The sequence below is a fragment of the Gekko japonicus genome, unplaced genomic scaffold (genome assembly GCF_001447785.1).
Source record: "Gekko japonicus isolate JY-2015 unplaced genomic scaffold, Gekko_japonicus_V1.1 scaffold724, whole genome shotgun sequence".
Lineage (NCBI taxonomy): Eukaryota > Metazoa > Chordata > Lepidosauria > Squamata > Gekkonidae > Gekko > Gekko japonicus.
Window position 1 is genome coordinate 651,706 of NW_015164688.1, and position 15,982 is coordinate 667,687.

The 15,982-nt window shown below is 41.2% G+C and overlaps 1 protein-coding gene across 1 annotated transcript in view; it reads right to left on the reverse strand.

Moving 5' to 3' along the window:
• Nucleotides 1–1,786: 1,786 nt before the first annotated feature.
• EGLN3 (egl-9 family hypoxia-inducible factor 3) overlaps nt 1,787–15,982 on the reverse strand; it is a 49,394-nt gene continuing 35,198 nt past the window's right edge. The window contains exons 2-5 of the mRNA XM_015409363.1: nt 15,112–15,231; nt 9,924–10,060; nt 6,922–6,995; nt 1,787–5,526 (exon numbers count right to left, since the gene is read on the reverse strand). Of these exons, the coding sequence (XP_015264849.1) occupies nt 5,495–5,526; nt 6,922–6,995; nt 9,924–10,060; nt 15,112–15,231 (363 nt within the window). The 3' untranslated portion in view covers nt 1,787–5,494. The remainder of the gene's footprint in view (nt 5,527–6,921; nt 6,996–9,923; nt 10,061–15,111; nt 15,232–15,982) is intronic.

Genomic DNA, 15,982 nt, shown 5'->3' on the forward strand with positions numbered 1-15,982 from the left:
GAGAGATTGGTGGGGAGGAAGTCAAAGGAGGAGTAAAAATAATGATTTGCCAGCAAATGAGGCAATTTCCAAGCAAACAGTACTAGAACCAGCTATGTTAAAAAATAATTCTAGTGATACTGAATCAACAGGGTTGGAGTAAAACACTAGGATGAGAACAAGGATTGAATTCCAGAAGTCAATGATTCATATAACAAAAGAAGGAAAAGAAATCAAGATTAATACAAGCCTGTCAGCAAGTCAGGCTTAAAAATACTAATGAATAGTATTTCCCCCCCCCCAATAGAGTAGCTGGACTTCTTGCCCAACATGTTCACAGTGAACACATACTTTGAAGAACTTTGGAGGGTATATAAATTGCACTTGGAAGAATTCAACGGGGCTTACTTCTGAGTAAACATGTGTTCCAGAAAGACTGCACTCAAGATTAAAAATGGTCCCCAGTTCATTGGTAGCCCACATAAATACCATTTTTCTCTTGTCAAAAAACCAAATTTATACATTGGCATTTCCTTCCAGATTTTATTAAATATCAGCAGATAGTTTGCATTCCATCCAAGATGAAACAATAGCCCATTCATTTTGTAACATTAATTCACTCCAATTGATAGTGCTCAGATGAAACCAGTTGACATCTTGTAAATCTGGATCTTCCACAATACCGATGGGTTTTGTACTTGTTTATTTAAAAAGCACTTTTGTTCTGATTATAAGCATTCTGTGCTTCAGAACTTTACATTGATTGAAAAAGAAAATAATAAAGTTGGTTTTTCCTTGTAATAAGTGGTAGAGCTAATATTTAGTTGTGTCTTGCTTATGAGAAATTATGCCCTTTCAGCAGTGTCTTCAGAAAGGCACTTATGGGGGGGGGGGGGACTTTGGTTATATAGCTGTATTAAAACTTGAATTCAAATCTAGATCAATTATCAGTTTGAATGTCAAATGACAGCCCCAGCAATTACAAATTTTTCTAGAACTATGAATATCAGTACTTTCCATGTGTTGTGTCCTAAATGCTGTGCAGTTGCAGATACCTATCACTTGCTGGACTGGGAAATGGTATAAATTACATGCACATTTGCATGCTCATCTGACTAACAATGAAGTCTTCCTGCCCTTCGTTTGGATGCATATAATGATTTGTACACCTAACCACGGAATAATATTTCATTTCCATTTGAGCAGAGCTCAGTCAGGGCTGGTGCACAGCTGCATCTGAATGGTGGGTACCCCCATGTCTATAGCTATAGGATTAAGCTGTTGCTTCATTGCTTTCTCTGAATTTACAATATGAAACAAAGTGCCTAGTTACTATTGCTGTATGTACAGCTATTCCAGTTTCCCTCTCACACCTTCAGTTCCAGTCTCTCAAGGATACCTTCCTGTGCAGAGGGTCAATGAAGAGAACCTTTGATTTTCAGGTTCTTGAAAAACAAGCAAGCAAACACTTTCTTTGTTAATCCACACCAATTTCTACCTAGTGTCTGCGTATGGATTTATAGGAAGGGCTTCTAAAAAATTTCAAAACTCTTTAAAATTCTGTAAAATAATCATCTGGAAGATACCATTTTGCATAAATATAACCCAACAAAATATTCAGTTAATAGTACTGCACCAATAGATCCCTGAAACATTCTTCCTGTTTTTTCAAGTTTTGAGATAGTTCTGAACTTCAGTAGGAAATGAAGATTTTTATAAAAAATGAGAAAATGGATACTACAAAAATACTCCATCATAGATCTCCTGGAGTCCCTGACAAGCCACGAGCAGGTAAGGGAGTCAAACCTGAAGTCTTTCTTTCTCAATTTTGATTTGTTCCTAAATTAATTCAGGAATACAGGTTCACAGATGACAGGGAGGAGAAAATGCTCACCACCATAATCTTATGAGAAGATCACACCCAGGTTGTTTTGTCACATGTATTACGTAATGGGAACCTATCACAAATCATGGTTTACCAACATGTAGAAAATGCAGAAGAGTCACGTCTGTGATATTCACAAATGTGCATAAACACTGACCTGTTTTTCTACACCTATACAAGAGGAATGGCATGTGTGAAGCAAACTTGATTGTGATCCTCAATGTCTACATCATGAATACCTTTAAAAAGTCTCTTAGCTGACTAACAGTGCTGACAGGCAGTGAGATTCTGGGGAGCATTTCAGACTGTCACAGGAGGGGTGGGGAGAATATTGCATTATACGAGTAGAAATCCTTCCACCTGTGGAAAAACTCTGGGGGGATCTGAGCCAACATTTTTATATTAAACACTTCAATCTGCTTGCAACCAACATTTTCCTTAAATAAATAAGTTATATCTTAAATCCTTTAAACATCCTACCATACTCTGTCAGATATGTTCTACTAATGGTGGTGATTTTTCTCTGGTATAAGAAGCCTTCCACCAATCCAAGAGGCTCTTCTGTCAGTGGAAAGTGCCTTGCAAGAGAGGAAAGCACCATTGATAGAATGGAGCTGTAGAATCCAACCATCAGAAGCTAAAGGAAGGTTCACTCGATTATAGTTAGGGTGAGAGTGATCTTGAAAAGTCTAGCCTGAGTCAGGCAAAACTGTAGATCGCAGAAGTGGATGAATTACATGGATGGTAGTTGTGACCACCACTGATTTTTTTCAATTCTTTCAATTCTAACAAGACACTTTTGTTCTATACATGGCGAGGCAAACTGAAATTCCTGCTGGTACAATGTGCCCCCACCACTCGGCCCTGGGCATTCCACAAAAAACATCACACATCCTTAAAGGGCATGAATGGAGACACTTTTTGGGAGAACATTGAGCATATTTTTCATATTTGGGAATCTGGATACAGAAAAATAACTGCTAAATTTTGGTAATTTACACTTCTCTAATATAAGTGAAATTAACTGACTCCTGTGTCTTATCTATGGAAGTCCAAGTGAGCAAATTATTTCTTCCTAAAATGCAATAAAAGCTTTCTAAGGTCATATGGTTACATATTACTCTTCAAGGGAAATTTTGAGAGAAAATAAGCACATGAACACTTGAAGCTGCATTATATCAGACCACTGGTCTGTCAAGGTTGGTATTGTCTACTCAGAATACTAGCAGCTCCCCAGGGTCTCAGGTCGAGGTCTTTCACATCCTCTACTGCCTTACTCTTTAACTAGCAAGGCCAAGCATTGGATCCAGAACCTTCTGCATGAAAAGCAGTGTTCTATCACTGAGCATGGCCCTTCCCCCAAGTCACTCCATGATAGCTGGAAAATTCAAACCCCAAAGACAGGCAACAAGATAACCCTCTTTTGTGAAACAAATGACTCCCATTAAATATATTGCTTTTTATATCCTGCACTGTTGTCTACCTGAAATATTCTCAACAGAATATGATTAAGGCTGGGCCCTCCTAAAATACTAGTCTTGTTCACTGGCTCCATGTCCGTGGAAGCAATGTGCTTGTCCTTGAATGACGCATATAATAACAGACATATCATCTTTAGCAGCATAAAAAATTAACAGCGGGAAATGAATTGGCTGAAGAAAATATTGGTTAGTATGTAAGAGAAAAATTGCCAGAGTCTATTAGCATTCCTGGAAAGCTACAGCACATGGAGGAACTTATATGCACAGTGAAGAACAAAGAAGGTGCTCTGACACAACACTGCTGTAGATATCAATGAAGAGAATGTGTTTATAAACCAAGTGTTTACATTACATGTTCTGATGGAAACACTGTTGCTAAGCATAAACCAATTTTTACCAGCAAGAACAGAAAATTTACAAAGTGAAGGGATTTTTTTTTTAGTGACTTTAGTTCAGGATGATTACATAACGTGATCCACCAGCTGAACTCAATCAAACCAGCCAGGTACGGGGGCCCATTAAGGATTCAATGAACCTCCTGGTTTTGTGGCTTTCCTGCCATAGCTGAGAACTGGCAAATAGCTTGCAGACCACAATACATGAGTAGCTCACAGAGTTCAGTTGAGTAGCTCACAGATTCTTCATGCCTGCTCTAGAATAGGAAAATCAGTGCTCAATCATTACTAATCCAGTTTGTGTCCACATCACATGGCTCAAATACAGGAGATGGGGGGAAACTTAAGCTGTTGGGACCAAGGCTATTTTTTGCTCTGATTATACACAAAATAATAAAAGTACACAAACATCTGGCCAGCAGTGTGAATGCGACTTGGTAGCATGGAAGCTAAGAGCCCTGTTTTGATACATCTTCACAGTGCATCTGCCTGAAAGGTAATGCTTTATGATTCTGTGTAGGAATAGCAACTGGCATATCCCATCTGAAAACCGTTTTTGCTGCCCCAACCAATCTAAGAATTGGGCTGCAATAGTAAACACATGTTCTCATAGATTCAAAAACAACCGTGATTAGGTTTAAGATCCAACAGTACAATCCCTAGCCCCATTAGTGCTGATGAGAAATTTAATCACAGCTTGATTTAAGATTGCATCCCATGACATTTAATTGGGTAAAGTCATCTGCCATGCATTTGCCAGTCTAACAAACATGAAACTGGATTCTCAGAGTTCCACTTCTGTCATTCAATGCGTGGCTGGTGGAAGATCAGTTTTTGTTTTTTTGTAGGATTTCTTGGCATTAACACATGTAGTTTGTCATCAACTTTTTTGAAAGTTTAAAAATTTGGATGGGAACTGGAGGGACTAGTTGCTTTATGAAACAAAGTTGTTGGTTTTTTTAAAAAAAAGGATACACAGACCCATCTGATTTTAGAAAAAGGATGTTTTTCACAAAATAGTAAACAGCTGTACAACTGCCTTGTGCCCCTATCCTGGGGCTCTGAAAGGCCAAGCAATGGAACCGCTGCTGCTGCTTGACTCCAACAATGTGGATCAAATCCAGGCAGTTTTATGGCAAGTGGGAGGCTTATCCTTTTTAGAAATTAATGATACAAGACAGTTAAGCCAATAGTCTGTTTAGCGAAGTGACCAGGCAACCCATCAAAGGCCCCATGTTGAGCATAACAAAATTGGTTCTCGGCAAACACACAGTTCAATATTCTCCATTCCTGCATGCCATCTGCAGCCTGCCACCGAAGTTCTTTTATAAAGCTCCTTCCCATTGAACCAGAATATTTAAATAAAGTGCAAATATAAGAGTTAGGTTTCCACAACTATTTTGAATGTTTAATATCTTTTAATACCAGTAAGGCTAAAGGCCAGTTGGTCAACATTAGCAGGAGGGCTTGGTGATCTTCTTCACTTTCTAAAATCTGTAGTGGCATTCTTCTGTGAAAGCCGAGTAAAAAAATGGGTGCTTTTATGCCAGATGAGTATGATAGGAAACTTCCATGAGTACCATAAGTATAATATGCAAACAATAAACAGTGCTCAAAATAGTGCATATCTGCAGGTAAGAAGAGTGTCCAGTAATCACCAGAAACAGATCATGTCATCTTTGGATCTTATTGCTTGCAAAGAGTCCCAAAAATATCACTACAAAGGAATTGAACTGGGAAATCGCTGCTCAGTCTTAATTGAGAACTGCTTCTGTCTTCCCTGCATCTATAAGGGTGGAGAAAGAGAGGATACAGTTAAAGGGCAGATCTATGCAACACAAACAAGACCAAACATTCTATACCTCCTTGGATAAAGTTCTTTCTCCTTGAGAAAGTTCCGGCATCTTGGATGTTAATATGAGCTTTGCTTTTTATTTCAAGGAGAGCATCATTCTCACAGAGAAAGAGTGGGCTACTGGATTTTTTTTAGTGGACTAGGAAATATGATTTTATTATTTATGTGTATTATGACAAAGTATCAAGAATTGTTAATGTGGTTCAAGTACACCCCCAAAATTTAATTTCATCCATCTATTGCTGATTTAAACTGGAAAAAATGTGCAACCAAACCCAGTCTTGACTTTTACTTCAGCAGCTCATTAGGGACATTGCTTCAATCTCTGAAGTGAGTAGACCAGTATGATATATTGATTAGGGCTTGGATCAGGACTGAGAAGACCTAGGTAAACCTTCCCACTTAGCTATGCAGTTAGATGATGCTGAGCTTCTCTCTCTTTCTCTCTCTCTCAGCCTAACCTATCTCATGAGGTTGTTGTGAGGACAATAATGTGCTAGAGAGTTAAACAGAAGTACTAAATCTGCAACAGGAGTGAAACTAGAACAATTTCATCCCAAACTATTAATTATAAGCAACAGGTGGCAACCACTTCCCTCTGGTAAGATGTCATCAAAGAAGACAAACAATGTGATATTGGTGAGCACAGAATTTCCCTGCACCAACCTCTGCTTCACTGGCTACTGCTTGCAGGGTACAGGGGTGTTCTACATATGGGTCTCTTCTGTTCCCCGAAGGCTTGCTGTACACTGAACACTGTACACTGTATGAGAAAAATTATACTAAATCCAACAATATTCTTCTGCTTGTGCAAGAGCATGCACAGTCTCTTACAAAGACATAAGGACCACTAGAGAAATCTATGTATTGCAGCAATGCATGTATTTTTGAGCAAGCTCTTGCACAAGTTTTCAAAACAGCCCTGCATTCAGTTCTTTCAATCAAGCCCTTCCTGACGGCAATGAGTTGCCTCATATGGAGTCTTATGAGCAAAAATTCTACTTTGTGAGCTACTGGCATTAAAGTTGTGAGCAGGCGACTTGGCTACTGCATAAATTAGTTTGCTCTGGATTAATCCTTCCTGTGCTAAGAGTGAGCCAGAGGCTAAAAAACTGTGAGCTAGCTCACACTAACTCAGCTTAGAGGGAACACTGACAGTGCACTATTTCTTTGTACAGAAGTCCACTTCCACATGCAGACGGTTTTCAGAGGATCAGGCCAAAGGTGCGCATCCCTCACAAATTAATTCTAATAAGCCAATGATGCCCCAACACAGTATTATGATGGGTGTACAAGTTTGATGATATTGTAAATAATTGATCATACCAACTAAATTCCTGAATTTCTTTTTGGCTTCTGCTCTTTCTTCAGCATCAAAATACCATACAGTCATGGCATATCTGTAAAGGAAAGGAAATCGATTCACATCTTTGAAAGCTACCCAACTGAGAGCGGAACACTAGATTTTTCCCTCTTATACAAATATAATAACGAAACAGGGATTTTCTGCAACATTTGGAATACATTACTAAGCAACCAAATGAGTCCTCAGGTGACAGTCTAGGCATGCACAGCGTAGCTCTATTCACACCAAGCATATAAATAATAGGCAAACACAACTGGTTTTCTGACTCTGTCTCCCTCAGGTTTTAGATCTCTACAGATATCAATGTAGCACCAAACAGCTTACTTAAATTGCATTTATGAGATATTACCTAGCAATATCCTAAGGACCAACCTACAGCCACTTGGTACTTGTCCAAAATGAGCCTCTCAATTATCCAGGCATCACTTGTGTATTAGGTAAACATGCCGCTGGGAAGAACCACATGGGCAGCAATCTTTATATTTACCCTGATCCACTGCCCACAAATACTTTGCTGTATGACAGTGTTGCATTTAAAGCATCCACCATGTCAAAGCTTGTTTGTGTGTACCAGGACTGGGTTAGAAAGATATTCAGGCATCAGGAGTCTTTTTGGACAGAACTGAACAAGATTCAGTATCCTGAGACACAATGAAAACATTGTGAGCCATCAGGCTAACCTTCATTTCTATATTATCTAAGCCATCTCTCCTTATATATAATTGAATAGTGGGTGCCAAAGTTCTAATTCTAAAATGCACTCCCTTAGTGTATGGCTGATGGCACTGCTCCTCAGCATATATCGCCACCAATCAGAAGGCAAAGCCCGGGTCCCACCCACACCACAACTGCTGCGACAACCTGGTCTTTTGCATATGGAAGCTGATTGGACTTCATTCCACACCTCAAACTCCCCCCCCCCCCCGCAAGGCAGTTGGAATGTCAGTTGCATATGCAATCTGCTGTATTCTGGTGTGTTGCAGGTCCCAGATTCATGTTTTAAAAGCAGACTGACACTGTTTGCCCAAAGCCAGAGCACTCTCCCAGAGCCTCTTTCTAGATCCTGTTGTATTTATTTCCACAACGGGCCTTATTTCTAGTCTAACAATAAACTGGGTGGCACATTTGGTCATAAATGGATCAAAATTAGCCAATATAAGTGTTTCAATCCAATTGGAAGGAGATCCCAGTTGTACAGAAAAATATGACTTTGCAAATTAGTCAAATGAACCCCAACCAAACTGGTATGATTAGGACCGAGCATACTATAGGAAGACAAGATTGTTGAAGAAAGGGGGGGGGGATTAGCCATAATCTTGAAGAGGGTGGTTCAGGAGTTAGGTAGGGGATAGGAATTTTCCAAAGCATTTACCCTCCTCTCCACATGCACTTCCTCACAAACTGCAGTTTGTTCCATTTAAAAGCAAACTCAATGGATGACTGCTTACACAAAGCCTTCTTGATTTTCAGGTATGCAGAAAAACATAGGTTTGTGAATTAAAAAAAAAAAGATTCCCCGCCCAAAAAAACAGCATGTTCAAGTACCTTCAGAAAGTTGAGAGCAATTCAGTCTGATAAAGGCCCCCCCCCCGCCCCAGCAGGGGTGGCCAAACTGTAGCTCGGGAGCCACATGCGGCTCTTTCACACATATTGTGGGGCTCCCAGCAGGGCAGCTGGGGAAGTGAAGGGGAGGCATACTTTTTCTCCCTCCCTCCCTCTCATCTATTTGCTTTCTTTGTTTCTCTCTCTCTCTCTTTCCACCTCTTTCATTCTTTCTTTCCACCTCTCTCTTTTTCTCTGTCTCTTAGACAAATAAATATCATTAGCAAACAAATAAATATCATTGGACAAATAAACACCATTATCAGTATCTGTTTTTACCCCTTTTGTTTTTATTTTTGACAGTCTCATTTAATGTTAATAAAAAAAGCAAATTTGCATATTTTAAAATAAAAACGTGTGTGTAATATTTGTTCATGTTTTGCGAGTCTCAAACATCTGATATTTATTCTATGTGGCTCTTATGCTGAACACCTTTGGCCACCCCTGCTCTATAGGGAAACTGGCCTGTGCAAGCCCATGACAATATTTTTGGGCAAGAGATCTGGTTGGAGGGTCGGAAATTTCCTCATGTTTTCTTGCAGCTCTCCTTGGGGAGGAGCTGTGGCTAAGCAGTAAAGTGCCAGCTATGTATGCACGAAGTCCCAGGTTCAATCCCTGGCCCCTCCAGTTAAAAAGGGTTAAGTACTATATGATGTGAAAGGCCTTTATCTGAGATCTTGGAGAGCAACTGCCATTCAGAGAAGACCAGGCCAGTGGTTGGACTCAGCTGTCAGACCTATCATGCACAGCTTTTGTTGAAAATGTAATAAAGTTTTGGAAAAGTCAATTCTATTTCTAATAGGCCTAATTCGGGCCTTTTGGTGTAGTGGGAGAGTCAGTTTGGTGTAGTGGTTAAGAGCACGTACTCTAAAATGGGAGAACCACGTTCGATTCCCCCACTCATCCACATGCAGCTGCTGGTGTGACCCTGAGTCAGTCATAAGTTCTCTCAGAGCTGTTCTCTCAAGGATAGTCCTCTCAGAGCTCTCTCAGCCCCACCTACCTCACAGGGTGTCTGTTGTCAGGAGGGGAAAGGGAAGGGATTGTAAACCGCTCTGAGACTCCTTCAGGTAGTGAAGGGCGGGGTATAAATCCAATCTCTTCTTCTTTTATAAACATAAGGAACGACTGTATGTGGAGGCAGTCACCTGGTCCATTAAATTTCGTAATAGCTACTCTGACTGGTAGAAGCTCTCCACAGTCTCCAGGAATAAATCTTTCTCATTTCTGCCACCTGAAATCCTGTAACTGGAGATGCCAGGGACTGAACCTGCACCTAATGCTTTCAAATCATGAGGTCTACCACTGAGTATGGGCCTGTTCCTCTCGATCCATGAATACAAAACCAAATGTTCATTACCTTGTTGCATAGGAAGGCTGCACTTCATGTGGATTCCTTCGATCTGACCAGAAGAAAAGTAGTCTGTCAAAGATAGGTTCCACATCTGCTACATACGACTTCCCTTCTGGGAATATTCGGAGAATCCCACCATGAAGCTTTCGGGGGGAAACAAGAGAAATAAAAGAACTGTTCATTTTATACTTTTATAGGGTCATTCAGAAGCCTGCCTTAAAAATCGAAATTTCTTCTTTTTAAAAATTTATTAATAATGTCAGGATACAACCACGGTCATCATATATACCTATATATACATACATGTATACAAAGCCAGTGAATCAGTAAGCAGTTAAATGCATATGTGGATGATTACCATAAAGGTTATAAGCACACAAGAAAACACCCTGGATGGTGCACCACTTGTGCCAGCCCAGAAGCTGAGGAGCCTGGGGGTGGTCCTGGATGTCTCCATTCTATGGAGGCCCAGGTCACCATAGTTGCCAGGTCTGCCTTTTACCATCTTTGGCAGATCAGGCAGCTTGCTCCCTACCTCTTCCCCCCCCCCCCTTAGCTAGAGTGACTGATGCAATAGTCACTTCCAAGCTTGACTATGTAACTCGCTTTACATGGACTTCCCTTGCAGCTGATCTGGAAACTCCAGCTAGTACAAAATGCAGCGGTGTGCCTGCTGACTGGGTCGCCTATGTTGACACACATTCAGCCAGTGCTACACCAATTGCACTGGCTACCGATTGTGTACCAGATTCGCTTCAAGGTAATGGTACTGACCTAGGTTCCCTTTAAGCTGCCAATTTCCCCGACCAGTGCAGCAATTTTTTTCACAGCGCAGGGGCGGAAGTTTCCCTTCCCAATGGCCACGCAGCACGGCTCCATTTGCCCAGGCAGCACAGAAACACAGCAGTATGATTTGTGTTTCCTAATCTGGGCTGGCCCCGCCTCCCCTCAGCCGGGGTTTGCTTGCCCTATGAAAGAGGGTGCTACTGCCCTCCCCGCCAGTCCTCTGCCTCGTGCTCCTGGAGATACCCTGGCCCAGAAGGAGTATTGCTCTGTTGCCCACCTTCTGCCCTTCCTGAGGTGAGTCGCCTGGTTGTTTGTTTTGTCTGGGGGTGTGGGGGGGGAGGTCAGCTGGAATGGCCAGGCTGAGATCTGTGCAGGATCGCTGGCTGTGTGTTTGCTGGGAGGCTGTGCACGCCTCTTTTCAGCCCCGTGTGGTTTCTATTCCCTTTGGGATTGGGGGGGAGGGAGAGGGCTTTTGCTGGCATGAGGGGAGGTCAGCTGGAACGGCCAGGCTGAGATCCGTGCAAGATCGCAGGCTGTGTGTTTGCTGGGAGGCTGTGCACGCCTCTTTTCAGCCCTGCGCGGTTTCTCTTCCTTTTCGGAGTGGGGGGGAAAGAGGGCTTTTGCTGGCATGAGGGGAGGTCAGCTGGAACGGCCAGGCTGAGATCCATGCAGGAAAGCTCCTGGGACCAACATACCTGAGGGACCACAGTCTCTCCCCATATGTGCCCCGGAGAGCCTTGCGCTCTCTGCCAGTAAAGATCTACTGGTGGTCCCTGGCCGAAGAGATGTCTGCTTAGCCTCAACCAGGGCCAGGGCTTTGTCTGCCCTGGCCCCGGCCTGGTGGAACATGCTCCCATCAGAGATCAGGGCCCTGCAGGACCTACTGCTGTTCTGCAGGGTCTGTAAAATGGAGCTGTTCTGCCAGGTGTTTGGCTAAGGCAGCCAAGATCAAGAAAACCTCAGAGACCCAGCGGCACCAGTTTTTGCAGACTGTGCATGTAAACAAATAGTGTGAGTTGTTTTAAATCATGTTGTTTCAACTGTTTTAATTATTCTCTTAATGTTTCTGCTCAGTGTGATGAACCGAACGGCTCAAGATTTGCTTGTGATCTGCCCTGAGCCCACTTGCAGAGAGGGCAGAATATAAAGTGACAGAAATGAATAAACAAACAAACAAACAAACAAATGGGATAGAATGTTTAATTTAAAAAGCAAAAATACTAACAGTAAACTGCAACAGAGGGTACTCAGCATGAACAACTTCCCCTCAACCTGTTATGATTAACAGACTTAAGACTGGCCGCCAATGGAATAAACATGAAATTCAAACTATAGTTGTATTGATGGCATGACCTCCAGTACAATCCTAAGAACACTTTCTTGGGAGTAAGCCCCACTGAAGTAGAATTCTAAGCAGATTTGCTTAGGATTGCTCTCAAAGACTAGAAACAAATCTGGCTTCATAAAAGATATTTTATTATACTTTTGTAGCTCCACTTTACTTTCTTATTTAACATGTATATAAAACCCTAAAATTTTATGCTGTTTAACTTCTTTTGTGTATTGCAGAGATTGTGTTTTACTGACTGTGAGCCGCCCTGAGCCTGCACTGCGGGGAGGGCAGGGTATAAATGTGATTAATAAATAAATAAACAATTTATATTGTCCACAAAACCAATAAACTATGCACAGGGTTGGAGGGGAGAGAATGCACCTTTTACCAAGACTTTAGTACCTGATTTTTCTTTGTACAGAAACAAAGGAAATATTAATGAAGGTAAACTTCCATGTGAGTGACAAGTTGTTACGTTTTCACTGTCTAATGACAATGATTCCTCACTCATCTGCTGCCAGCACACTTTGATGCAGACTTACTCCAGTCTAACCCCAAAGATTTCAATAGACTGACTGGAGTAACTCTGCTTAAGACTGAACTCATAAATAACTTAGATACATCTTTTCTCCTGGGAAACCCTATGCTGAGGCCAGAAATCTAATAAAGCAGAAGAAGAGTTGGTTTTTACACCCCACTTTTCTCTACCTTGAAGAATCTCAAAGTGGCTTATAAACACATTCCTCTCCCCCACAACAGTCACTTTGTGAGGTAGGTGGGGCTGAGAGAGTTCTGAGAGAACTGTGACTGCTCCAAGGTCACTCAGCAGGCTTCAGGCAGAGTGGGAAATCAAATTCTGTTATCCAGATTAGAATCTGCCGTTTCTAACCACTACACCACACTGGCTCTGGAAGAGAACTAGTCTGTAAAGCCAATTTTGGTCCCACAGTCTCCCAAGCCAGCCATGAAGACATATGGGGGACTGAGGCTGGCTAAGGCCTTGAGATACAGGCTGACATAAAACAAATGTGTGTATCTTGCGTACTTGTAAGTGCTACGTAAGATACACATGTCTTTTATTGCTTTACATCATTCTGTAAAATGCCATGTACCAACAGCATTATTACTACTATTAATTACAATAACCACTGATGTAGGCTATAGATATTTTGTATTTGGATACTACCCAGTACAAAAACTCTGGCAACAAGCCACAGTTAGATGATTCTTAAATTGTAAAACAACAATACACAGGAGTAATATCGCCAAAGGAATAAAGCTGAGGGTGAACGTACTGAAAGAATTCTCATACCTACAGATTCTTTCTGATTTATAAAATGGTCAGAGACAAAGCTGCATCTTTGGACTTCATAAAGGTCATTTCACACATTATATAGAGATAAAGCCTGGTTTACATATTCAGTAGTGCACTGTAGCCACTGTAGCCAATCCTGACTCCCTGAGGACTGTATCTAGAAAATGCATCCGTTTGTAACATTCACACTTTAAGATTGTTTAAGGAGTCATATGAAAATGGAGACACACTGATAAAAATAAAATGTGTGAAATGACATGACTGATATGGAAGTTTGCAAGCTACACAATGAACTGTCCTGCAGAAACTACTCTGAAAAACCAAAGAGAAGACATTCTCCCACTCTCTGTTCCAAGATTTTAGACCTTTACTGCTTTTCTCGTGTTTCAAGCAGATGCTAAGCCCTCCTTAGCATCCATAAGAGCTGGACATTACTATAAAAATGTTAATAAGCATTTTTTTCCAGATTCAGGGCTTTGAAAAGCTATGCTAAGACCCCCCCCCCCCTTACTGTGTCTTCATAAAAAAGCAATGCATTTGATAAAATACCTGTTTGGGGGCTTGGAGGCAGGTTGTAATACAGCTGACTGAAAAAGTTGGCATTGTGTCCTTAGGGTTACTAACTATCAAACGCCAACTTCTTTTTCAGTCAGGTGTATTACAACCTGCCTCCAAGCCCCCAAACAGGTATTTTATCAAATGCATTGCTTTTTCATGAGGATACAGTATGCAGGGGGAAGAGGAACTTAGATCTCAATGAATCAAGGTTTCAATTTTTTAATACATAATACAAGACCCAAAAAGAACCTCACAGAAGCACAAATGTTTTAAGTTTTACTTTAAGAGTTGCTGTGCAGGGGATAGTTCAAAGGACATGGGACCATAACCTGCCTTCTCATCCATTATTTAATCTGTTTCAGCAGTTGGATTCCATATTTTTGTGGATGTAATTTTTTTTCATCCAAGCTAACCTCCAGATTGAGAGGCATTAAAGTCTGAATACTACTGCCAGGAGTCAATATCAGGGAAAGGCCTCAGTGTCTATGCTCTGTTGTGGGCCCCCAGAGTTAACTGGTCGGCCACTATGTGAGACAAGGTGCTAGACTAGATGGACCACCAGTCTTATCCAGCAGGGCTCTTCTTGTGTTCTTCATTATCAATTTCTGTAAACAATGACAGGTTCCTATTCTGCAGAATTTACAATCTGAAATTTAAGACAAGGAAAACATCAAATGGAAGAGAAGGGAAGGCAAGTAAAAGTAAGAAAGGACTGTGCCTTCTATTTCACAACTCGTTTCAGTAGAGGATGAAAACTAAAGGATTGTGCCAAAAGCTTCACAAAAAGTGTGTGTATGTGGGTGTGTGAACCAAGAGAGAAAACGTCATGGAGGTGTTCTGGGAGGTAGTTCCAGGCATAAGGAGCAACATGGGAACAAAGGCAGAGTCAGCTGAGGGACCAGATGAATGAGAGTGTCTGAAATGGAGAAGAGGAGGCAGGATTCTATGGTATCAGAATGGAGAACAAACAGTTAAATGAGACAGCCAGCATGATATAGGTAAGGGGCTGGGGTGTTCAGCTAGAACTGGGGAAATCTCCACTAAACCTTAAAACCTTAGCCTGACTGACAGGAGAAGAGAATCACACATGCTGCTTGGAATTCAGTAGAGAAAAGATAAACAAGTTAACAGATACATAAATTGGTAAATAAGCTGTTTTGAGCCCAACCTTTTTTCATCTGCATTTAAACGGGTCAGCTTACCTTTGAATCCCAATTCTTATTCAGGTAGTAAATGCATGTGATGCAGCGTCCATCTCCATTGGGGTTGTCTACATGACGCACATACCCAGTTCCATTCCCAGGGTAGCAAGCAACCATAGCCTATTAGAGAAAATATAAAGAGAAGGAGAAGATTATTTTTAATAACTTAACACAGCTTTCTATTTATTCTTTTGGGGTGATTGAATAAGTAACTCCAAGCTTTCCAAACTATGCATGAATGAGTTTATTTACCAAAAATATATTTACAAAGACAGTTCCTACTCTAGTGAAATAGAATGCAATGGTTCTAAAGAAGACTGATCCTAGTGAAGAGTGAATTAATGTTTCATTAACAAGTTAGTGATTTGAAGCGCATGAAACTCAGGAATATATAAAATAGCAGCAAAGAACATATATTGTTTTTGTTGGTTTTTTAAAGCAGGATTAATGTAGGAGCAATTGACACTATCTTAGGTGAAATTCTCCTGCCAAAATCCCACAGAAATTAATGAGAACTAAGCAAGTGCTATCTAAGTGCCTGTGGTTGAATTAAGTAACCTTATCCATTCCAGTCTTATTCAAATTAAATGTTACAAGAAAACACATCTGTATTTATCACATTTTCCCTTCACCCTTCCTCCACTGAGCTTAAGGCTGTGTACATGGTTGTCCTCTCTCTGCCCCACAACCACCTTGTGAAATAGGTTAGGCTGGCAGAAAGTGACTGGCCCAACGTCACCCAATGGGATTCATGGCTGAGTGGGATCTTCTACATCTTAGTCCAGGCGTCCCTAACCCATTTCAGCTTTCAGGAACATTACAAATTTAGGAGGGGTAGTGGGAGCCATCCTAAAGTAGGCGCAACAGAAGA